Source organism: Zophobas morio, unplaced genomic scaffold (assembly GCF_036711695.1).
Source record: "Zophobas morio isolate AGI-343-1 ecotype UQ-CSIRO unplaced genomic scaffold, CSIRO_AGI_Zmor_V1 ptg000286l, whole genome shotgun sequence".
Classification (NCBI taxonomy): Eukaryota; Metazoa; Arthropoda; class Insecta; order Coleoptera; family Tenebrionidae; genus Zophobas; species Zophobas morio.
The window spans coordinates 40,207-65,011 of NW_026972390.1; the positions used below are offsets into that span (position 1 = coordinate 40,207).

Consider the following 24,805-nt stretch of genomic DNA (forward strand, 5'->3'; position numbering starts at 1 on the left):
TTGGACATCGTGCAACTTACTTCGACGACACTAACAGTTCAACTAAAACGCTCGAATTTCAAACAATTTTATTTGTAGCAGTTATATAGGAATCTTAAACACAAATGTCCACAATTAATACTATTAAAAGCCTGTAAAGATTCATAATTATATACTATATTACAGAAACCGTTGCTTTGTAAATATTTGATCAGTTCAAGAGGTGGTCTCAAATCTCCATAACTATCAAAGTATATAACTTCGTTTCGAGTTTTTTTATAAGCTGTCCAATGTGTTCCAGGACCTTCCTTATTGTCTAAATTTAATATACCACACTCATTAAGGCGTACTTTATTTGGAAGTGAATTTTTCATAAAAACTCCTCTGAAGCGGGGAATTTTCAAACGCTTTACATATTTGTAAATGTCGATGTTGGTGAGAGCATGTTTTGGAATATTTATCGGGAGTTCTTTTGAAATTTTGATGGAGCTAAAAAAAGACCATATCCTCTTTTATATGGTTTCAAATATAATCCACTTCCTGACTTTCCTACAGCTATCGACTCCATTTTCTGATTGTGTCGTTGATTTTCTTTCAACTGTTCTTTAGCTGATTTAGCATCGTTAACAGCTTTTGCAATGGCTGCTGCGCCACCACCTAGAGATCCCAGAGCGCCTAAAGCGGCAAATATTGGTAGTAGAGGTAAAAATCCACCACTTTTCGGTATGGGTATTATACGTCTGTGACGAACAGGTCTCACTCTCTTTTTTCCTTTTGATGATTTTACTGCTCTCATGGCCACTTTTACAGCATCGTTCATATTCTTAAATTTCTTATTTTTTAAAGCAAGTCTGGCGGATTTTCTTAAATCATTAAAATTCAAGACTTTTCCACGTTTGCTAGTTTGTCTTTTGACTCGACAACCCATACCGAGTTTTATTTTAGCTTTCATCGCAGCCGCAACACCTAAAGCAGCAGCTTTTTCGCCCAAAGAAGCGTCCGAAGAACGTAGTCTAAGTTTCGCTTTATCTAACAGAACTTTATCGGCCTTATGTCGATTTTCCAAATCTTTATGTTCACCATAAGCTATATCGTGAAATTTGCAAGCTTCATCTAATTGATTCCGGCCTTTATCTCCTCTTGCTAATCGTTTTTCTAATTTAGTTCCTGGTCCACAAAAGTTATAACCGGGAATATGAAGTTCAAACGGTAATTTATTAATAACCGAATTTACGATCCCACGTCCACAATATCTCTTTCTGTAGGTCTCAATCCGACGACTGTTCCTTTTTCGCTTCGTAATCTTCATTTATACTCAAACTTTCGGATCAGCTAAACTACTAACGGAAACGTAGAAAAATTTAGTATTTATACCCCCCCACATGTCAGTTTCTTAATCAGATGTCGAAATGCGTTTGACACCTCAAAACCTCAAATTGCCGATAAATAATAACGATATCAAAATTAATAGTGGGAATAAAAGACATGGGGATCTTTTACCGTCTACAGTAAGATGTATTATTGTCGGACCGTCTAACTGCGGAAAGACTAATGTTATGATAGGTTTAATCGAACATCCAAATGGTTTAAGATTTGAAAATGTCTATGTGTATTCTAAATCTCTTTTCCAACCAAAATATCAATATTTGGAAAATCTTCTAAAACCTATTAAAGGTATAAATTTTTATAGTTTCAGCAATTTCGACAATAACAACATACCACCACCGCACAAAGCTAAAACTAATTCTGTCTTTATTTTTGACGATGTGGCATGTGACAAGCAAAATTTAATGAAAGAATATTTTAGCATGGGACGACACAGAAATATAGATTGTTTTTATTTATGTCAAACCTACACATGTATTCCTAAGCATTTAATAAGAGACAACGCAAATTTTATCATTTTATTTAAGCAAGATAATTTAAACTTGCGCCATATCTATGATGATCATATCGGCACTGATATCTCATTTGATAAATTTAAAGAAATGTGTTCATTTTGCTGGCAAAACAGTTATGATTTTTTAGTAGTCGATAAAGAGAACGAAATTCGTAGTGGTCGGTTTAGAAAAGGATTTGATAATTTTATTGATCCATTTTCATAATTTCAGTCTATAGAAGTATGTTGAACATTCAACATGCCAGTTCCTGTAAAATATAAATGTCCAAAATGTGGAGGTGAAACAGATACTCCTAACTTACCATGTATATACTGCTACTATAAAGATCATATAAGAGATCATTGCAAAACAAAACATGTGCATCTGTACTATTGAATAAAGTATTTTTATAGAATGTTTGTGAAATTTTGCATAGGTATATAAGCCTATCATTCAAATAAATAGATTCAGTTTATTTGTATTTTCGGAAGCCTTAGGAGACATGGATTCAAAAATATCAGATGTGGTTGATTTAAAAAGGAAACTGATTAAGAAAAGAAAAGATTTACAAAGAAAATTAGAACTAATTAAAGCAACTCAACGAAATGAAGAGAAAAAGTATGAACCCCTCACTAAACATTTGGAAACATTAATTGAGAGACGGAGTGAAAATCCAATAAAAAGTAATCAAGATGTGAAAACAAAAAATGTGTCGAACATTGAGCACAGTACACCTACAAAGCGAAAGTTAGAAAATACAATTCTGTCTCCTGTTCGTGAGAAAAAAACTATTGTTACTACACCAAAGCAAGCAGAAATTTTCACGCCAAGACAAAAAAGAATTGCTACAAAAGTTGCTAACCTTGTGAAAAGAATCGATGCCATCAAAAATGAAAAAGAAGATCGAATGAGTCCGATTAGTTCAAAATATGATGTTTTATCACAGGAAGATTTCGAAGAATCAATAAATAAAACAGATGCACAGGACAATGTGTTCCAATACATTCCCGAGGAAGACAATGATAATTATAACTTCAATGAGGTTCTTGAAAAATCTGTTCAGTTAAGTAAAAATTATATTAAAAACATCGTTGATACAGACGTTTACAACGAATATTTAAATGATTTTGATGAATTACCCAGAAAATATATTGACGAAATGCATCACGATGCAGAAAGTAAATTTGATCACAGAACAGGCGTAAGACATGACACTTTCTCAGAGAAATTTTATATTGGTTCGAAGGAGGTACAATTTATAGGTCCAGATATAAAAATAGACAATGAAATCTTTAAAGGGACTCCTGGAATTTATGAACTTATTTTTAAAAAGAAGCCTGTTCATTTTACTACGGAAGACAAGGAAATTTACAAAAAAATTTTAGAAAAAACCAATGCATATCGAAGAAATTTCGATGAAAATGATCGAATATTGGGTACAAGTTCGATGAAATACAAAAATATTATAGGACCATTATTCTCAACTCTCACGAAGTATAAAAAACCGAAGAAAGGTGGTCAAGTACTATTTAAAGAAGTAAACACAAATAAAGTTGATTATGTGTATTGGGAAGATCCAAATGAATTAGTTGAAAGACTGAAGTTGTTAGTCGCTTCCCAGACAGCAGGCCATTCGGGTCATCAAAACGAAATCGTTTCTATAATAGAAGAACTACGCGAAGCTAAAATTATTGCTTAATATGACTCTGGATAAATTCGGGCGTCATTTGTTAAAACATGCTAAACTTTCAGGTTCTATCGACAATGATATGATTACTATTTCAAACTATATGTTCTATAATCTGATATTTCGCTTCGAATCCGATAAAACCGTGGAAAACACGTATGTATTAAATTCTAAAGAAACGCACTATACGTTTCCTTTAGAAATTGGAACCCTTACAAAATTGAATATTACCATTAATGAAATAAATGTTTATGTAAATAACAAATTTTTTAGTAAAGAAGAATTGAAAGGATTTGTACTACGTAACGGTGATCGAATATCGTTCAAATATGCTGTAAATAAAACAGAAAATGTACCAAATTTGTTCGCAGAAATGATAATAAAATGTCCTGTTAATTTTGAAGAATCGTTAGTTAGTGCCGAGAAAGCACATTATATACATAAGACTGATAAAAATGAAACGCAAGAAGGTGTATGAGCCAACTCCCATTAAAAGAGATATTGTTGCAGAATTGCACAAACCTGTAAGAATTAATTTTAAACGACGCAAGGTTATAATAAAAGGTATTAATGAAACATTACAAGCAGATCTAGTGGAAATGATACCGTATGCTAAGATAAACAGAGGATACAAATATATACTTGTTGTTATTGACTGTTTCTCAAAATACGTGTGGGCTGTCCCTGTAAAGTCAAAAGATGCTCAACAAATCGCCACTGCAATGGAAACAATTTTATCCAAAATCGTACGGTTACCCAAAAATTTACAAACAGATCAAGGAAAAGAATTCTACAACGTAAAGTTTCAAAATCTTATGAAAAAATACAAAATTAATCATTACAATGTCTACAGTTTAAAAAAAGCCTCAATCGTCGAAAGAGTAAATCGCACATTAAAAAATTTAATGTGGAAAGAATTTAGTTTGCAAGGAAATTATAAATGGTTAGATTTATTGGCAAATGTGGTACATCGATATAATAATTCTTATCATCGTACTATAAAAATGAAACCGTCACAAGTTAACAAAAGTAATGAAAACGCTATTCTAAAAGCTGCTTATACTCAGATTAAAATAGTTAGCAATAAATCAAAATTTAAAGTTGGTGATAACGTAAGAATAAGTAAGTATCGCGGAATATTCGATAAGGGATACACACCCAATTGGTCAAATGAGATTTTCATAATAAGAAAAATTAATCTCACTAATCCCACCACATATTTTTTGAAAGATGAAAAGGGTGAAAACATTTTAGGTGGTTTCTATGAAATGGAACTATTGAAAGTTAAGCATCCAGGTGTATATCTCGTTGAAAAAGTTTTAAAAAAGAAAGGTAATCAACTTTATGTTAAATGGTTAGGATTTAATAACACCCACAACAGTTGGATTGATAAAAAAAAAATTACATAGTCGCTTTTCTCTCAGTCAGTTGACATAATTGATACGATGAAGTTGGTTGTAGTCGACGTACAAGGTTTTTGTCTACCTGAATTCATTGTAAAAGAACTTGCGATTTACGATGGAATTAACACAATACACGAAACATTCAAATCTACAAAACAACTCAAAGAAATCGATGAAAGAACGAAGAAACAAGCTAGATATCTAGAACGTTATCATCACATGTTGAGATTTAATGACGGCTTCAAGGAGCAGATATCTGTAAAAGAAATTTTGTTCAAATACATCAAGGAATATGCAGTGGAGATCTTATATGTAAAAGGAAAATGTAAAGAAAATTACCTTAGGGAAACGCTAGGAAAAGACTGCCCCAAAATTGTGAACCTCGAAACAATTGAAGACTCTGTGAAATTATCTAAAGAAATCCCAGCATGTGATAAACATATTGCTAATAATAAAAAATGTTACTGTTCTTTAAACAATGCTAAATGTATTTACAATTGGTTGTATTCAAGGTTTCCTCAATAAATAATACTATATTAAACTGTGTTTTATTTAATCGCAACACAAAACGTCAAAATAACGAACGAAAAAAAAAAAACTGTCAGGTGTGGGATTCGAACCCACGCTCCCTTTCGAGAATCAGAGCTTAAATCTGACGCCTTAGACCGCTCGGCCAACCTGACTATGGAAAAACGGGTCAGGTCGATCGAGTAAAAGGCATTGCCAAAACGTACAGGTCAGGCACGTGAAGTCCTAAGGCAAGTCAGCCAAGGCCAGCCCCGTGCAGCGACCCGACCTAAAAAAAAAAAAAGAGGGGATAGATCTCGAGATGACCAAGGGCAATAAACGTAATTCCTACAGACGAATCCATCGACTTTTATACAAGTATAAAACGGAAGTGGGGATGCGAGATTGCGTCCGAGATCCCTCCCCGACCTAAACGAAAAGAGGGGATAGATCTCGAGATGAACGAGGGCAATAAACGACCAAGGTCGAGCAACGACTAGGTCAATGATCGCCCGATGAAAAGTAATGGGGGAGCTGGACCAGCTGGCAAGGTCAGCCACGTGCACCGACAAGCTCGACAACAAATGAAAGGTCAATGACCGCTCGATGAAAAGTAATGGGGGAGCTGGACCAGTTTGACCTCATTTGACCTGGTCTAGAACCCCCACTATATAACTACTCAGAACCATCAAAAAACGTTGAAATATAGTTCAAATTCAATAAAAATCGACAAAAATACAGTTTCTAGCTAAAATTTGATGGTTTCGTTGCACTTTCCGAGCCCGTAGTCTATTTGATTGGCTTAAAAGTACAAGAAAACACTTCAAAAGTGACGTTTCTGAAGAATTTTAACAGTTTTCTTGTATCTACGAACGCCAGAATGCATAAATTGACCTAAACGTCTCCTTTTCCTATTCTGAGTCGATTCTGCATGCTTTAAGTGTGTTTGGTGGCTCAGAACCATCAAAAAACGTTGAAATATAGTTCAAATTCAATAAAAATCGACAAAAATACAGTTTCTAGCTAAAATTTGATGGTTTCGTTGCACTTTCCGAGCCCGTAGGGTATCTGATTGGCTTAAAAGTACAAGAAAACACTTCAAAAGTGACGTTTCTGAAGAATTTTAACAGTTTTCTTGTATCTACGAACGCCAGAATGCATAAAATTGACCTAAACGTCTCCTTTTCCTATTCTGAGTCGATTCTGCATGCTTTAAGTGTGTTTGGTGGCTCAGAACCATCAAAAAACGTTGAAATATAGTTCAAATTCAATAAAAATCGACAAAAATACAGTTTCTAGCTAAAATTTGATGGTTTCGTTGCACTTTCCGAGCCCGTAGGGTATCTGATTGGCTTAAAAGTACAAGAAAACACTTCAAAAGTGACGTTTCTGAAGAATTTTAACAGTTTTCTTGTATCTACGAACGCCAGAATGCATAAAATTGACCTAAACGTCTCCTTTTCCTATTCTGAGTCGATTCTGCATGCTTTAAGTGTGTTTGGTGGCTCAGAACCATCAAAAAACGTTGAAATATAGTTCAAATTCAATAAAAATCGACAAAAATAATAATAATAATAATAATAATATTTATTAGAAACAATACAGTATTGTATTCTAAAAGGATGATGCATCGCACTTTGTGCGTTTTTCAGCATCCCCTCTAAAGCCTAAATAAACTTATAACAAATATGTTATTTTATTTTAACTTAAATATTTCGATAGAAAATATGCAACAATTTGAGTTTTTAAAGAAATAAAACTATTACTACTTACAATTTTGTCACCGTATTCATTTAAAATTTTTGTACAAATATATGAAAATGAAGCTTTAAATTTTTCTGTAGCGTGTTTAGGAATATCATAGGGCTCTTTATTTCTAAGATTGCGCTGGTGTATATCTTCTCTCCTTCTTAGACATTTTATTAAATACACTGGTTCTCCCTTTTTGATTATGCTATATACGGCCCTTATGTATATCAAATTAAATCTTTCTTCAATTTTTAAAATGGCTAGTTTGAAATAGTTAGGTGTGATATGTTCTCTGAATGGTAATAAATAGCTAAATCGAAGACATGTGTTTTGCATTAGCTGTAATTTATATTTGAATTCCTTTGTAAGGTGTTGATAATAAACGGATGAGCAATAATCAAAATTAGAGATCAGTAAAGTATTACACAATTTCCACTTGACATTGCTATCTAAATAATTCTTGAATTGATACAAATACCCAAATTTTGGATAACATTTGCTTAGTACATAATTCACGTGGTGATGAAATTTTAATTGACTATCTATGTGGACTCCTAAAATTTTTATACTGTCTCTAAACTGTAAATTATCATCTTCTATTTTGATTAATCTCTTTAAATCAGGTAGTACACGACTAATATTATGTACTGAACCAATGCATAGTGCTTCACATTTCTTCCTATTCAGATGTAACCCATTACGTCCGTTCCAACTAATGATGACATTGATTTGTTTGTTAATGGAAACCGCCGCTTGAAATGTTTCTTGTACGTTGAAAGATGTATACAGCTGCGTGTCATCTGCATACAAATGAAACACAAATTTCGGTAGAAGGCAGCAAAGCATATCGGCTGTGAAAATAGTAAAGAGCACAGGACCCAGTACACTACCCTGCGGGACTCCCTCAGTAATGTTGGTTATTCCAGATGTTTCCTTTCCAATTTTAACGATTTGCTTTCTACATTTAAGATAACTTCGAAACCAATTAACAACTAAATTACTACATCCGTAATAGTTCAATTTAGCTAACAAAAGATCATGATTTATTGTGTCAAATGCTTTACTGTAGTCTAAAGCAATGAGAGTTGTAACCCGACCCTTATCCATTGCCTCTACACAATCATTAATGACTTTTAGCAACGCGGTGTTTGTACTGTGATTAGGGCGGTAACCGGATTGTACTGAAGGAATTATATTATACATTTGCATATGATATAAAAGTCGAGATTTTACAATTGCTTCCATTAATTTGGAAAAAATAGGTAAAATACTAATAGGTCGCAAATCTGATACCACAGATGCTTTTGGTTTCTTAGGCAATGGAATAATACAGTTTCTAGCTAAAATTTGATGGTTTCGTTGCACTGTCCGAGCCCGTAGGGTATCTGAGTGGCTTAAAAGTACAAGAAAACACTTCAAAAGTGACGTTTCTGAAGAATTTTAACAGTTTTCTTGTATCTACGAACGCCAGAATGCATAAAATTGACCTAAACGTCTCCTTTTCCTATTCTGAGTCGATTCTGCATGCTTTAAGTGTGTTTGGTGGCTCAGAACCATCAAAAAACGTTGAAATATAGTTCAAATTCAATAAAAATCCACAAAAATACAGTTTCTAGCTAAAATTTGATGGTTTCGTTGCACTTTCCGAGCCCGTAGGGTATCTGATTGGCTTAAAATTACAAGAAAACACTTCAAAAGTGACGTTTCTGAAGAATTTTAACAGTTTTCTTGTATCTACGAACGCCAGAATGCATAAAATTGACCTAAACGTCTCCTTTTCCTATTCTGAGTCGATTCTGCATGCTTTAAGTGTGTTTGGTGGCTCAGAACCATCAAAAAACGTTGAAATATAGTTCAAATTCAATAAAAATCGACAAAAATTCAGTTTCTAGCTAAAATTTGATGGTTTCGTTGCACTTTCCGAGCCCGTAGGGTATCTGATTGGCTTAAAAGTACAAGAAAACACTTCAAAAGTGACGTTTCTGAAGAATTTTAACAGTTTTCTTGTATCTACGAACGCCAGAATGCATAAAATTGACCTAAACGTCTCCTTTTCCTATTCTGAGTCGATTCTGCATGCTTTAAGTGTGTTTGGTGGCTCAGAACCATCAAAAAACGTTGAAATATAGTTCAAAATCAATAAAAATCGACAAAAATACAGTTTCTAGCTAAAATTTGATGGTTTCGTTGCACTTTCCGAGCCCGTAGGGTATCTGATTGGCTTAAAAGTACAAGAAAACACTTCAAAAGTGACGTTTCTGAAGAATTTTAACAGTTTTCTTGTATCTACGAACGCCAGAATGCATAAAATTGACCTAAACGTCTCCTTTTCCTATTCTGAGTCGATTCTGCATGCTTTAAGTGTGTTTGGTGGCTCAGAACCATCAAAAAACGTTGAAATATAGTTCAAATTCAATAAAAATCGACAAAAATACAGTTTCTAGCTAAAATTTGATGGTTTCGTTGCACTTTCCGAGCCCGTAGGGTATCTGATTGGCTTAAAAGTACAAGAAAACACTTCAAAAGTGACGTTTCTGAAGAATTTTAACAGTTTTCTTGTATCTACGAACGCCAGAATGCATAAAATTGACCTAAACGTCTCCTTTTCCTATTCTGAGTCGATTCTGCATGCTTTAAGTGTGTTTGGTGGCTCAGAACCATCAAAAAACGTTGAAATATAGTTCAAATTCAATAAAAATCGACAAAAATACAGTTTCTAGCTAAAATTTGATGGTTTCGTTGCACTTTCCGAGCCCGTAGGGTATCTGATTGGCTTAAAAGTACAAGAAAACACTTCAAAAGTGACGTTTCTGAAGAATTTTAACAGTTTTCTTGTATCTACGAACGCCAGAATGCATAAAATTGACCTAAACGTCTCCTTTTCCTATTCTGAGTCGATTCTGCATGCTTTAAGTGTGTTTGGTGGCTCAGAACCATCAAAAAACGTTGAAATATAGTTCAAATTCAATAAAAATCGACAAAAATACAGTTTCTAGCTAAAATTTGATGGTTTCGTTGCACTTTCCGAGCTCGTAGGGTATCTGATTGGCTTAAAAGTACAAGAAAACACTTCAAAAGTGACGTTTCTGAAGAACTTTAACAGTTTTCTTGTATCTACGAACGCCAGAATGCATAAAATTGACCTAAACGTCTCCTTTTCCTATTCTGAGTCGATTCTGCATGCTTTAAGTGTGTTTGGTGGCTCAGAACCATCAAAAAACGTTGAAATATAGTTCAAATTCAATAAAAATCGACAAAAATACAGTTTCTAGCTAAAATTTGATGGTTTCGTTGCACTTTCCGAGCCCGTAGGGTATCTGATTGGCTTAAAAGTACAAGAAAACACTTCAAAAGTGACGTTTCTGAAGAATTTTAACAGTTTTCTTGTATCTACGAACGCCAGAATGCATAAAATTGACCTAAACGTCTCCTTTTCCTATTCTGAGTCGATTCTGCATGCTTTAAGTGTGTTTGGTGGCTCAGAACCATCAAAAAACGTTGAAATATAGTTCAAATTCAATAAAAATCGACAAAAATACAGTTTCTAGCTAAAATTTGATGGTTTCGTTGCACTTTCCGAGCCCGTAGGGTATCTGATTGGCTTAAAAGTACAAGAAAACACTTCAAAAGTGACGTTTCTGAAGAATTTTAACAGTTTTCTTGTATCTACGAACGCCAGAATGCATAAAATTGACCTAAACGTCTCCTTTTCCTATTCTGAGTCGATTCTGCATGCTTTAAGTGTGTTTGGTGGCTCAGAACCATCAAAAAACGTTGAAATATAGTTCAAATTCAATAAAAATCGACAAAAATACAGTTTCTAGCTAAAATTTGATGGTTTCGTTGCACTTTCCGAGCCCGTAGGGTATCTGATTGGCTTAAAAGTACAAGAAAACACTTCAAAAGTGACGTTTCTGAAGAATTTTAACAGTTTTCTTGTATCTACGAACGCCAGAATGCATAAAATTGACCTAAACGTCTCCTTTTCCTATTCTGAGTCGATTCTGCATGCTTTAAGTGTGTTTGGTGGCTCAGAACCATCAAAAAACGTTGAAATATAGTTCAAATTCAATAAAAATCGACAAAAATACAGTTTCTAGCTAAAATTTGATGGTTTCGTTGCACTTTCCGAGCCCGTAGGGTATCTGATTGGCTTAAAAGTACAAGAAAACACTTCAAAAGTGACGTTTCTGAAGAATTTTAACAGTTTTCTTGTATCTACGAACGCCAGAATGCATAAAATTGACCTAAACGTCTCCTTTTCCTATTCTGAGTCGATTCTGCATGCTTTAAGTGTGTTTGGTGGCTCAGAACCATCAAAAAACGTTGAAATATAGTTCAAATTCAATAAAAATCGACAAAAATACAGTTTCTAGCTAAAATTTGATGGTTTCGTTGCACTTTCCGAGCCCGTAGGGTATCTGATTGGCTTAAAAGTACAAGAAAACACTTCAAAAGTGACGTTTCTGAAGAATTTTAACAGTTTTCTTGTATCTACGAACGCCAGAATGCATAAAATTGACCTAAACGTCTCCTTTTCCTATTCTGAGTCGATTCTGCATGCTTTAAGTGTGTTTGGTGGCTCAGAACCATCAAAAAACGTTGAAATATAGTTCAAATTCAATAAAAATCGACAAAAATACAGTTTCTAGCTAAAATTTGATGGTTTCGTTGCACTTTCCGAGCCCGTAGGGTATCTGATTGGCTTAAAAGTACAAGAAAACACTTCAAAAGTGACGTTTCTGAAGAATTTTAACAGTTTTCTTGTATCTACGAACGCCAGAATGCATAAAATTGACCTAAACGTCTCCTTTTCCTATTCTGAGTCGATTCTGCATGCTTTAAGTGTGTTTGGTGGCTCAGAACCATCAAAAAACGTTGAAATATAGTTCAAATTCAATAAAAATCGACAAAAATACAGTTTCTAGCTAAAATTTGATGGTTTCGTTGCACTTTCCGAGCTCGTAGGGTATCTGATTGGCTTAAAAGTACAAGAAAACACTTCAAAAGTGACGTTTCTGAAGAACTTTAACAGTTTTCTTGTATCTACGAACGCCAGAATGCATAAAATTGACCTAAACGTCTCCGTTTCCTATTCTGAGTCGATTCTGCATGCTTTAAGTGTGTTTGGTGGCTCAGAACCATCAAAAAACGTTGAAATATAGTTCAAATTCAATAAAAATCGACAAAAATACAGTTTCTAGCTAAAATTTGATGGTTTCGTTGCACTTTCCGAGCCCGTAGGGTATCTGATTGGCTTAAAAGTACAAGAAAACACTTCAAAAGTGACGTTTCTGAAGAATTTTAACAGTTTTCTTGTATCTACGAACGCCAGAATGCATAAAATTGACCTAAACGTCTCCTTTTCCTATTCTGAGTCGATTCTGCATACTTTAAGTGTGTTTGGTGGCTCAGAACCATCAAAAAACGTTGAAATATAGTTCAAATTCAATAAAAATCGACAAAAATACAGTTTCTAGCTAAAATTTGATGGTTTCGTTGCACTTTCCGAGCCCGTAGGGTATCTGATTGGCTTAAAAGTACAAGAAAACACTTCAAAAGTGACGTTTCTGAAGAATTTTAACAGTTTTCTTGTATCTACGAACGCCAGAATGCATAAAATTGACCTAAACGTCTCCTTTTCCTATTCTGAGTCGATTCTGCATGCTTTAAGTGTGTTTGGTGGCTCAGAACCATCAAAAAACGTTGAAATATAGTTCAAATTCAATAAAAATCGACAAAAATACAGTTTCTAGCTAAAATTTGATGGTTTCGTTGCACTTTCCGAGCCCGTAGGGTATCTGATCGGAGTAGTTATATAGTGGGGGTTCTAGACCAGGTCAAATGAGGTCAAACTGGTCCAGCTCCCCCATTACTTTTCATCGAGCGGTCATTGACCTTTCATTTGTTGTCGAGCTTGTCGGTGCACGTGACTGACCTTGCCAGCTGGTCCAGCTCCCCCATTACTTTTCATCGGGCGATCATTGACCTAGTCGTTGCTCGACCTTGGTCGTTTATTGCCCTCGTTCATCTCGAGATCTATCCCCTCTTTTCGTTTAGGTCGGGGAGGGATCTCGGACGCAATCTCGCATCCCCACTTCCGTTTTATACTTGTATAAAAGTCGATGGATTCGTGTGTAAGAATTAATTAGTTTTTTGAATTCAATTATTTAACACTTAGAAATGTCATCTTTCATTTCTACCTTGAATAAAGAGTCTCACTTGCAAGCTTTTGTGAGTGCGAAAACTTTAGAAGAAAATAAAAAATTTTTAACAAAAAATTTTAGTAAACTGTCTACAAAGTACGGTGACAAGATATTTGTGCAACTTGAAGAGTCTAGAACGATACTTCCACAGAGATTTACCGAAAAATTCACCGACTCAGTGATCAGCGATCTGAACCAGAAGATCGTGAACGGCTTGAAATTGTACTTGGTAAATAGAGGTCCGATCGGTCGAACCATCAATATCGAATTTATCGAAGAATGAAGAAGGCATTGGTTCATGTGGAAAACAAATCAAGTGCAGTTAGACTGCTTCGTCGTAGATTAGAATTACATTTAAAACGAATTAGTTATTTAAAAGAAGCAATTAAAATGTATGAAATAAGAACTAAATTGAATAATCTTAAGCTGTAATAGAAATTATAATAAATATTATTTAATTCGTTCGGTGTATTATTTTCCCCAGTCTCATGTAAAAAATATTTGATTGCAAACTGTCATGAATAACAGACGTGTTTGTTTCGACAAAGTTCCGGTTATTTTCTTAATAAATGATAAAGAAAGCCGAATTAATACTTGGTTATACGATGTTAAAAGATTTCAAATGAATGTGGAACGTTTCGAATTGCAAATAAAGCCCTTAATCGAAAAAATGATGGAGAAGAAGCGAAAATTTAGAGAAACAATCGAAAAATTGGATTCAGAATTGAAAATTATTCAGCAAAGAAAATCAGTTAAATAACTGTGCACATTGCGGTTAAACCACTGCGTCGTAAATTAGATTTAAATTTAAAACTTATTAGTTTCTTAAAATGTATAAAATACGAACTAGTTTGTATAATCTTAAGCTGTAATTGAAATTATAATAAATATTGTTTATTTCGTTTGGTGTATTATTTTCCCCAGTCTCATCTAAAATTATTTAATTGGGAATAACAGCAACGAATAAAAGCCGTGTTTGCTCCGACAAAACTCCTGTTATTTTCTTAATAAATAAATGTTCATCAGCAACTTTCTGCCGATTTAAGCTTATTTGTCAGTGATTATTAGAATAAAATCTCAAATGTCAGAAGGCGAGTGTGTTGTTAAAAATTAAAAAAATTGTTACTTACGACATTGAAAACAGGCAATAAAATCATCCGTTCTCCCTCGAAAACATTCAAATACACGCACACTTCACAGAAGCCACCATTTAGTTCAACAAAACCACCTTTTTCCCAAATCTTTTCACGGTAAAATTCATAAACCGAAACACGCCGCCCGTCATTATTACAACACAGAATGAAATAACGCGATGCTGTTTCAGCAAATTCTTACGGAACTGGACGCTCTTATCTTCAATAGACAGGGACGTATTCGGAAATATTAAAAAAAAAGAATTATCGCTTGAGGGTGCCAAAGGGCAGAAAGTTTGTTAAAAAAATAAAAATGCATCCCTATAAACTAATGACACATTTGTGTAAAAATAAATGTGGGTTGGAGGTGCAATAATTGTTTAAATATAAAAAAAAAATGTTTTACTCGAAGACGGTAAGAGATACGAGGTTCGTGCAAAGAACAAAAAAGTTCCTAAAATACGAAACACATGCACCTGTGTCGACGGTTTTTAGTTTGAGTTTAGCATTTCGGAGAAAAGGGCAAAAGTTTGTGGTGACCAAACGGAATTAGTTAAAAATTTGTTTTTTGTGTCAAAATATTTTTGGATGAATAATCAATAGGTCCATGTAATTAAATATGTGAAAATTTGAGTTTGGGGCGCAACAATTTTTGTCAAAAAAGGTTGTCAAAATTCGAAAAAAAGTTTTCCTTGAGCAGTAGGAAAGTAAATTAGAAGTTTTGGTGAAAAAAAAAATTTAAAAAATTCAAAGAATCCAAAGAAAAATTAAAACAAAAAAAATCTCAAAAAAAAAATCCAAATTTTGAAAAGTTTGTTTTTCCACAAAATCAAATGCATATTCATGAAGTACTATCTAATCGTGTGTAAAAATGATTATGACTCATAGGTGTATCTACCGTTTAAATAGAAAAAATTTTTGTTACTCGAAAATGGTAAGAGATAGGAGGTTCGTGTATAGAGCAAAAAAGATTGACAAAAACAAATAATATCGACAGCCGTCGACGGTTTTTCGCTAACTTTTGACATGACTGTGAAAAGGGCAAAAGTTTGTGGCGCCCAAACGGTAAAACTTAAAAAATATATTTTTGTACCAAAATATTTCTGAGTGAACAGTCTATAGGTCCACTTAGCAAAATAAATATTTTTTGCTACCGTTTAGTAGTAATAACGAAAAAACGTCATAGTTCGTAAGCGGTAAGAGGTAGCATGTCGGCTCAGGGGAACGGGGAAATGCTAAAAAAATTAAGGCATATGTTGAACAAAAAAAATTTTGAAAAAAGTTGAAAATAAGGGAGAAAAGGGCAAAAGTTTCTAGTGTCCAAATGGTAAGAAATAGAATATCGGTTGCATACAGCAAAACCTTCTTCTGGAACGAACGCATAAGTTTGTTCAAAAAAATCGATTCTGTCCACGTCAACCTTGATACAGGAGCCATTTTTAGTTTTTTCGAGGTCGCTACGTAAAACTTTTTTCAGGTCGAAAAAAAGACCATCGAAAAAGGATTCGAATAAGCCCAACATGCAACACTTAAAAAAAAAAAAAAAAAAAAAAAAAAAGCGAAATAGGTTATTCTTTATATTTATTGTTATATGACTACTACCATCACAACTAAATATACTAAGACAGTAAAAAAAAAAATTCCAGTTAACCGAAAACCGCTTTTTGTTGAATTTTATATGAAAACAACAAAAGATCATTAAAAAAAAAAAAACGAAAACCTATAAACAGCCATCAAAAATCAATAAAAAAAAGAAAAACATCAAAAACAAATAAAAAACCAAAAAACTATCAAAAACCAACAAAAAACCATCAAAAAGCACTATTAAAAAAAAGATATATATATATATATATATTGATACTTCTACTACTTCTAAATTTGTATATGTTAGCCTATGCTGTGGTGGTGGATCATGATGAGTCATATCGTGCTGCTGGACAAATAATTTAAAACGTATTAAATAACTTGTTGTTGTATTAAATCGTAGTTGCTAAATCTTTCTGAATTAGTGAAACTCTTGCATTTTCGATAAGAGAAAAACAACTGAATCGTCAACTTGAAATAAAAATTAGAGAGGGAAAAAGAGTAAAAGAAGGGATTAATTTCGTATATAAATTCAAGACTATATGAAAGATGTGATTATAACTGATTAACTAGTATCAAGAGAATTAACCAATAGATATCTAGGGACATGGGTAAGGTTATATTTTTATTACAGTATGTAAATTTCATATATTTTTTTTTGTTTTGTTTAGAGGATTTTATAGTTTGCCCATACGATAGGAGCCATCGAATGCTAGAGGGGAGACTCCAGAGGCATATATTTAGGTGTCATAGGGAGGCTTGGGAAAGGGAGCGACAGCTCCGCGAAGCTGCACTTCCCAAAGCATCACCACCGATACCATCTCAACCATCAAAATGGTTCAATTCTGAACCCCCAAAAGTAACATCACTCGAAAATTGGGACGACGACGCCAGTGGGACGTACGTTCCATCGTTGAAGGATGACTTGATGCTCGACAAGACATCAATAAATTTTTATAACGCTGTGTTCGGCAAAAATAAACAAAAATAATTTTTTGTTTTTGTCTGTCTCTACTCGTTAATTTGTACCACCCTACCAGAACTTACCATCTCTACAAGCTACCTCTCTAAATACTAACAGCGATACCATTCCCAAGGAGAACATGGACTTTTGTTTAAGAAATGCTCGTGTATGGTTTGTCACAATATTCCTGATATTATCGATACATCGATCCCACTACAGTATAAACAAGAATTTGTCTTAAGAAACAAAAGCCGCTGCAAGTCACCTAATTACACCATTATTGACGATTATAGTGGTTCCAAAAATTTTAGCGAAAATGCTACAGGATATTGTTTGGCAAAACCATTGATTTGGATATATACTGCCCAACATGCAACACTTAAAAAAAAAAAAAAACAAGCGAAATAAAATACTTATATTATTTATTGATATATAAATATTACTATTACAATACAAGCACCACTATCACTACTAATTCTACTACTAAAACATTTCAACACTTTTAACGCTACTAACACTACTACTGACACTATGAGATTATATACATTTTATTTTTACATATAGTTTCTTTAATTTGTCGGATTTTTGAATACTTTTTTTCATTTCGTTTTCTGCACCCCGCAATTCACTTTGTTCTTCCACTAACTGTCTTTGGAGAGTTGCAATTTGATTTGCTAATTTTTTAATGTTTTTTTTGCACTTTTTTTGTTTTTGCACTAGTTCCCTTTGTCGCGTATTATGTCTGTCCTGCGCTGCCCTACACTTCCACTTAAAATTATACAATAATGTAGATGCATTGTCTTCGTCTTCGAATTCATCACCCGAATCATCAGGTGCAGCAGGATGAGGTGTATCAGGGGCAGGTGTTGGTTGAGACGTCGGTGGTGATGGTGATTTGCGGACCGGTTGTTGCTGCTCCTCCTGCTGCTGTTGCTGCTGCTCCTGCTCCTGCTCCTGCTGCTCTTGCTGCTCTCTCTGCCTCTGTTCGTCTTCCTCCGTAACTCCGTAAACATTACGAAGGAAAGACAAGCTTTTTCCGTGCGCCTCTAACCCCTCAAACAGTGAGGGCGTCATAGAGACGCACGGCTCCTCCAGCCCTGATATATCTAGCTGGGAAGGTGTCTGGGAGTCTTCCACAGCGGAAGTGGAGGCGTCCTCACTTTTTGTTTTTAGTTTTTCAATTTCTTCCTCAGGTAGATCTGCAAGTCTACGCAGTTTGGGCAAAGGCGGCTGAAAATAAAATAAATACTTATAAACATTTCTACATTTTATGAATATAAAAACATTTTTTTTTTTAAATTAATCAAAAATAAAAAACCTACCTGTATCACTACATCCTGGAGGATGTTAATTTTTGGTTTCTTGAGACTCAAGGAATACTTCATTTTTTTTTTTTTTTTTCAACAATTAGCACTTAACACTAACAGACACAGAATTAAGACAAACAATTACGAGTTCCTATGCAAAATATATAGGAAAAATAATGCAGAATATGCAGAAAATAAATGGCGAAGAAGGGTGAAATGTCAAATCAGCAGTTTTACATGTCCATATATGGTCATTTAAAGATTGATTGCAATGAAGTAGGAGGGTGAAATGTCAAATCAGCAGTTTTTTCATGTCCATATATGGTCATTTAATAATTTATTGCAATTCAGCAATTCTTCAAACTATTTCCGTGTGAATTGCAATTCAGCAATTTTTTGATATTTGGTATATAAAAGTAACTTTTGTAAGCATGTGAGTACAGTTCACACATCAGATATGTTCTCATTAAAAAACACAAGTTTCATTTCTCGCAATCTTGATATATCTTCACTGAATGAAGAAAAACGTCGTATCATTCAAACAGTTGAAAGTTTGTTACATCAAAAAATTTCGGTCGTCCAGAACTTTCATGGCTGGGGGATGTGCAGCGTTTCTCTTAGGTCGGACGTCTTCTTATACAGACATCGATATTTACGTCGAAGCAGATGAAAATACACAAAAATGGGCTAAGGATAACTGCGCAGACAATCACATGTCTAAATATGACTATCTTTATCAGTCCAAGTGGCCCTGCTGCTATTTGAAGTTTGATGGATTTATATTTAATATTATTTTTGTTGAACCTCGTCTTCAATTTTCGTTGGAAGCCAGAATTCTATGTATCCTTAAATCGTTCGACTTAACCGCGTGCAAAGTGGCAATACACTTTTCAAGTGGAATAAATCCTGTTCTTGTAGAATGGAAATTAACTGACCTGAACTTCGATAATGTCAAGAAAAAGGATCGCATCATTAAGTATAAGAAAAGAATTGAGAAAAATGAAAAGGAACAACGATTCGATCCCAACAGTTTGTCTATGTTGGCCTATACCGTCGTGGTAGATCATGATGACTCATATCGTGCTGCTGGACAAATACTTTGAAAGATATTTATATAACTTAATATTGTTATGCTGAATCATTGTAGTGTTGATTCCGTTAGATAAATATGTAAGAGGATATTAAATAAAACTCACAAACGTAACTAATTGTTTTATTGAACCAATATGTTTATACATTTTCAAACATTTATTGAACTATTGCATTTGCTACAGTGAGTGAAACAAATTAGTACTAAATAAAGAAACACACACACGCACAATTATTTTTGTGTGTCTTGACATGTTTCCGTTTGCCGCCTTCGAAACGATGATATATTTTTTTTAATATTTTCTGAATACGTCTCTGGCAGCGTGCGAGATCCAATGCATCGCAAGCTTTTTCGCTCTCCGTCATCTAACACCTTATTGTAATAATTTCGAAGGAATGCGGACATGTTTACGTTATTGTGGATTAATTCTGGGCGTAATTCAACGATTTCGAAACGAAATTGATATATGGCAACGATTTCATTATTTTGTACATTAATTACTGCATGTTTTTTTTTTATATATATATATATAAAATCTGGTGTGGATACAAAAGTTGAATATCCGAATTTAATTGGGTCGTATTTATTTATGTTAATTTTCAATCCCAAAATTTCATACAACGCCCAACCGGAATCCTTTTCTGCAAATTTCTCTAATTTTTTCATGATTTTATCAATGACGTTTTCTTCGTACCATTCTTTTAAATTTGTGTTTTGATCAATGTGTTATTTTTTGTTGAAAATGTTTTAATGTCTGTTTCACTAGAGTGCGGTTGAATAAAATTTGCCGAAAAAATTACATTTACCTTAAGCATTGAGTTTTTCACTTCTTTTTTAATTCTAAACATAAAGCATTTAAAAGATTGTTGAAAAAAAAACTGAAGAGGATCTTTAACATGGTGGTTACTTATAAATCCTGTACGAATTCGTTGTTGAAAGCAGGATTCGACATCTTGCCATGTTACATTAGTCACCGATTTAAATTTGTTGGTTTTAATATAGCCTTCACCAGTTTTTATAGATAATAATTGTTTTTTCTTATTTAAAAGCTTTAGGTGATAAAATTTCAAATACGTCAAGCTTGTTCCTAAGGAATTTGCGTTTTCCAATATATTTTCTCAGGGGATTTTACATTTGAGTGCTTTTCTAATTATTATTATACTGTTATAACTAAAAAAATGTTTAGTTTCTTTGATTGTTTTGATTTTACTTAAGTATTCATGAATTAGCTTAAGAGAGTTTTTACATATAACCCTCACTGATTCTTGTGATTTCATTTTTTGTCGTGAAACTTGCTCACCACAGCAGAAAAAAAAAAAAAGAACACTACTATGACCCGTTGACTAGTTTTTTGTTTATATGTGAATTAATGAATGATTCACATAGATTTGATACTTCTGACTATGATTTATATAATATTTATGATATAGAACTTAAAAATAAGAAAGATGAAAATAACGGTAAGATTATGCTAGAATTTGTGGGTCTCAGATCTAAAATGTACGCATCTAGAACTGCAAGTTATGATTTCAATAAAAAATTAGTTAAGAAATCCAAAGGTAGTACAAAAGCATCACTTAAAACAATAACGTTTGAAAATTACAAAGATTGTTTATTTAATAATCGAAGTTACGAAAAATCCCAAAGACTCATCAAGTCCAAACATCATACTGTTTACACAGTAAAACAAGAAAAAGTAGTTCTCAGCCCCAATGATGACAAAAGAATTGTCATAAGATTCGCAACGGATACGAAACCTTGGGGATATCATATTTCGCACGTAATTTAAAAAAAGTGGGAATTGTCATATATAAGCAATTAAATTTCACTGATGTTGGTTATTTTATGATTACAACAATGTCTGACTTGAGACAATTTGTTGATTTACAAGCATTTTGTGCATCCGAAAGCGTGTACAAAACATATCTTAAAGCCGCTGCGAGTGATCGAACGAAATTAAATTTATTCCTTCATCTCATCGATAAAAAAGATTTTATTGTACCGGACGAAGTGTTTAAATGGATTGCCGAAAGTGAAAGTGACTTTTATACACTTGACATTTGTATTCTGCTACAAAGAAAGCAATGTGTCGATGGTTACATTGATGCATTTCTACGTGTATGCGAAAGAGACCAAATTGAAAATTTAAATTATGCTGCTTTGGAGTTTTTGATGACCACCAACTATTTGGACAATACTCTAACGTATAAATGTTTTATTTATAAATTATTGAGTGATAATCGCTGGCAGAATCTTGGAGATATATTCTATCCTGTTGAGAATATCCGGAAAAATTATCGAAGGATCGACCAGTGCGTGGATGAATTTATGTGTCGGGCTGCGTATTTGGCAAACCATAAAGCGCTCAGTACTTTCTATGAGTCTTTAGAAATAATAAATTACGATTCTTTCGCATTTCAACCTTCTCAAAATCAGGAGCACCGAAGAATTTTCAACTGGATCAAAAAGAACATTGTCAAAGGAGAAGCCAATCCTGAAATACCATTAGGATGGACAGAGGGACCGGATTCAACAAAATGGCCCTCGATTAAGTTAGATGATTATAAGAAAACTTTACATGTAATTTCTGGTAACCATGAATAAAATACACAAAAATGGGTTATATGTAGTTTTATTTACCCCCAAACATAATACAATAACAGATGAAATTATTTACATCACTCTGACGACATCTTGTGCAGGGATGTATTTTTCATTTCATCCTTATCGAAGTTCGCTGGTTTGTTTGGATAAGAACGATGTCTGGAATTCTTTAAACATATCATAGACAATTGCATACCGATTATTTGTGAAATCAACATTCATGTTTTTGTAGGGATACATGGTATCATTAAGGTACAATTTTACATCTCTCAGATTACAATGATCATATTGACTGTAGTTTTTCTTCAATTGATTTTTTCTTCCCTGTTGTAATGCAAAAATTATGTACTGTGATTTTTTTAAGAAAGCCTTAACAAAAATGGAAGGAAAAAAGCAAGGGTGGGGATTAATATGGTGTATAAATTAAAGATCACACACACACAAGAACGAATTAATAAGTTTCTTGCAAGTACATAAGTTAATACTTAACAGCAGAAATGGGTAAGCTTATACATTTTTGTTGTAGTATGTAAAGTTTTAAAAACTTTTTTTTTTTCTGTGTAGAAAAATTTATCATTTGTCCTTATGATCCTAGCCACAGGCTGTTAGAGAAGAGGTTGAGAAAACATATTTTCAACTGTCATCGGGATGCCTGGGAGAGGGAGCGAAAACTCTGGGAGGCTGAACTTCCCCTATGGATATTTACTTCGATAGGAGCAATTATTTTTGTAATCGTATTTTGTGTGTTCCTTTATTTAGGATTAATTTGTTTCAGTTATTTTAGCAAATAAAATACTCCAACAAATGTATGATTCAATAAAACAATTAGCTACTTTTGATTGTTTTATTTAATATCCTTCACCATGTTAATCTACAACAAATGTATGATTCGATAAAACAACTAGCTACTAGATTGTTTTATTTAATATACTTACTTCAACATGTTAATCTAAGAGCATCAACGCTACAATTCAATACAATATACTCCACGGGTCATAGTAGTGTTCTTTTTTTTTTTTTTCTGCTGTGGTGAGCAAGTTTCACGACAAAAAATGAAATCACAAGAATCAGTGAGGGTTATATGTAAAAACTCTCTTAAGCTAATTCATGAATACTTAAGTAAAATCAAAACAATCAAAGAAACTAAACATTTTTTTAGTTATAACAGTATAATAATAATTAGAAAAGCACTCAAATGTAAAATCCCCTGAGAAAATATATTGGAAAACGCAAATTCCTTAGGAACAAGCTTGACGTATTTGAAATTTTATCACCTAAAGCTTTTAAATAAGAAAAAACAATTATTATCTATAAAAACTGGTGAAGGCTATATTAAAACCAACAAATTTAAATCGGTGACTAATGTAACATGGCAAGATGTCGAATCCTGCTTTCAACAACGAATTCGTACAGGATTTATAAGTAACCACCATGTTAAAGATCCTCTTCAGTTTTTTTTTCAACAATCTTTTAAATGCTTTATGTTTAGAATTAAAAAAGAAGTGAAAAACTCAATGCTTAAGGTAAATGTAATTTTTTCGGCAAATTTTATTCAACCGCACTCTAGTGAAACAGACATTAAAACATTTTCAACAAAAAATAACACATTGATCAAAACACAAATTTAAAAGAATGGTACGAAGAAAACGTCATTGATAAAATCATGAAAAAATTAGAGAAATTTGCAGAAAAGGATTCCGGTTGGGCGTTGTATGAAATTTTGGGATTGAAAATTAACATAAATAAATACGACCCAATTAAATTCGGATATTCAACTTTTGTATCCACACCAGATTTTATATATATATATATAAAAAAAAAACATGCAGTAATTAATGTACAAAATAATGAAATCGTTGCCATATATCAATTTCGTTTCGAAATCGTTGAATTACGCCCAGAATTAATCCACAATAACGTAAACATGTCCGCATTCCTTCGAAATTATTACAATAAGGTGTTAGATGACGGAGAGCGAAAAAGCTTGCGATGCATTGGATCTCGCACGCTGCCAGAGACGTATTCAGAAAATATTAAAAAAAATATATCATCGTTTCGAAGGCGGCAAACGGAAACATGTCAAGACACACAAAAATAATTGTGCGTGTGTGTGTTTCTTTATTTAGTACTAATTTGTTTCACTCACTGTAGCAAATGCAATAGTTCAATAAATGTTTGAAAATGTATAAACATATTGGTTCAATAAAACAATTAGTTACGTTTGTGAGTTTTATTTAATATCCTCTTACATATTTATCTAACGGAATCAACACTACAATGATTCAGCATAACAATATTAAGTTATATAAATATCTTTCAAAGTATTTGTCCAGCAGCACGATATGAGTCATCATGATCTACCACGACGGTATAGGCCAACATAGACAAACTGTTGGGATCGAATCGTTGTTCCTTTTCATTTTTCTCAATTCTTTTCTTATACTTAATGATGCGATCCTTTTTCTTGACATTATCGAAGTTCAGGTCAGTTAATTTCCATTCTACAAGAACAGGATTTATTCCACTTGAAAAGTGTATTGCCACTTTGCACGCGGTTAAGTCGAACGATTTAAGGATACATAGAATTCTGGCTTCCAACGAAAATTGAAGACGAGGTTCAACAAAAATAATATTAAATATAAATCCATCAAACTTCAAATAGCAGCAGGGCCACTTGGACTGATAAAGATAGTCATATTTAGACATGTGATT

General features: G+C 33.4%; 1 protein-coding gene across 1 annotated transcript; it reads right to left on the bottom strand.

The window, feature by feature from the left end:
• Positions 1-17,285: 17,285 nt before the first annotated feature.
• On the bottom strand, positions 17,286-18,477 carry LOC135119720 (ras guanine nucleotide exchange factor P-like). The gene is made up of 3 exons (XM_064044110.1): positions 18,415-18,477; positions 17,874-18,322; positions 17,286-17,346 (listed from the first exon to the last, which is right to left on the bottom strand). The coding sequence occupies exons 1-3, from the start codon at positions 18,475-18,477 to the stop codon at positions 17,286-17,288; spliced, it is 573 nt and encodes a 190-aa protein (XP_063900180.1).
• Positions 18,478-24,805: the final 6,328 nt, after the last annotated feature.

Coding starts and splice junctions, on each gene's coding strand:
- LOC135119720 (XM_064044110.1), bottom strand. CDS start 18,477: ATGAAGTATTCCTTGAGTCTCAAGAAACCAAAAATTAACATCCTCCAG. Junction 18,323..18,414: donor TCCAGGATGTAGTGATACAG/GTAGGTTTTTTA, acceptor TTTTATTTTCAG/CCGCCTTTGCCCAAACTGCG. Junction 17,347..17,873: donor GACAATGCATCTACATTATT/GTATAATTTTAA, acceptor GGTGACTTGCAG/CGGCTTTTGTTTCTTAAGAC.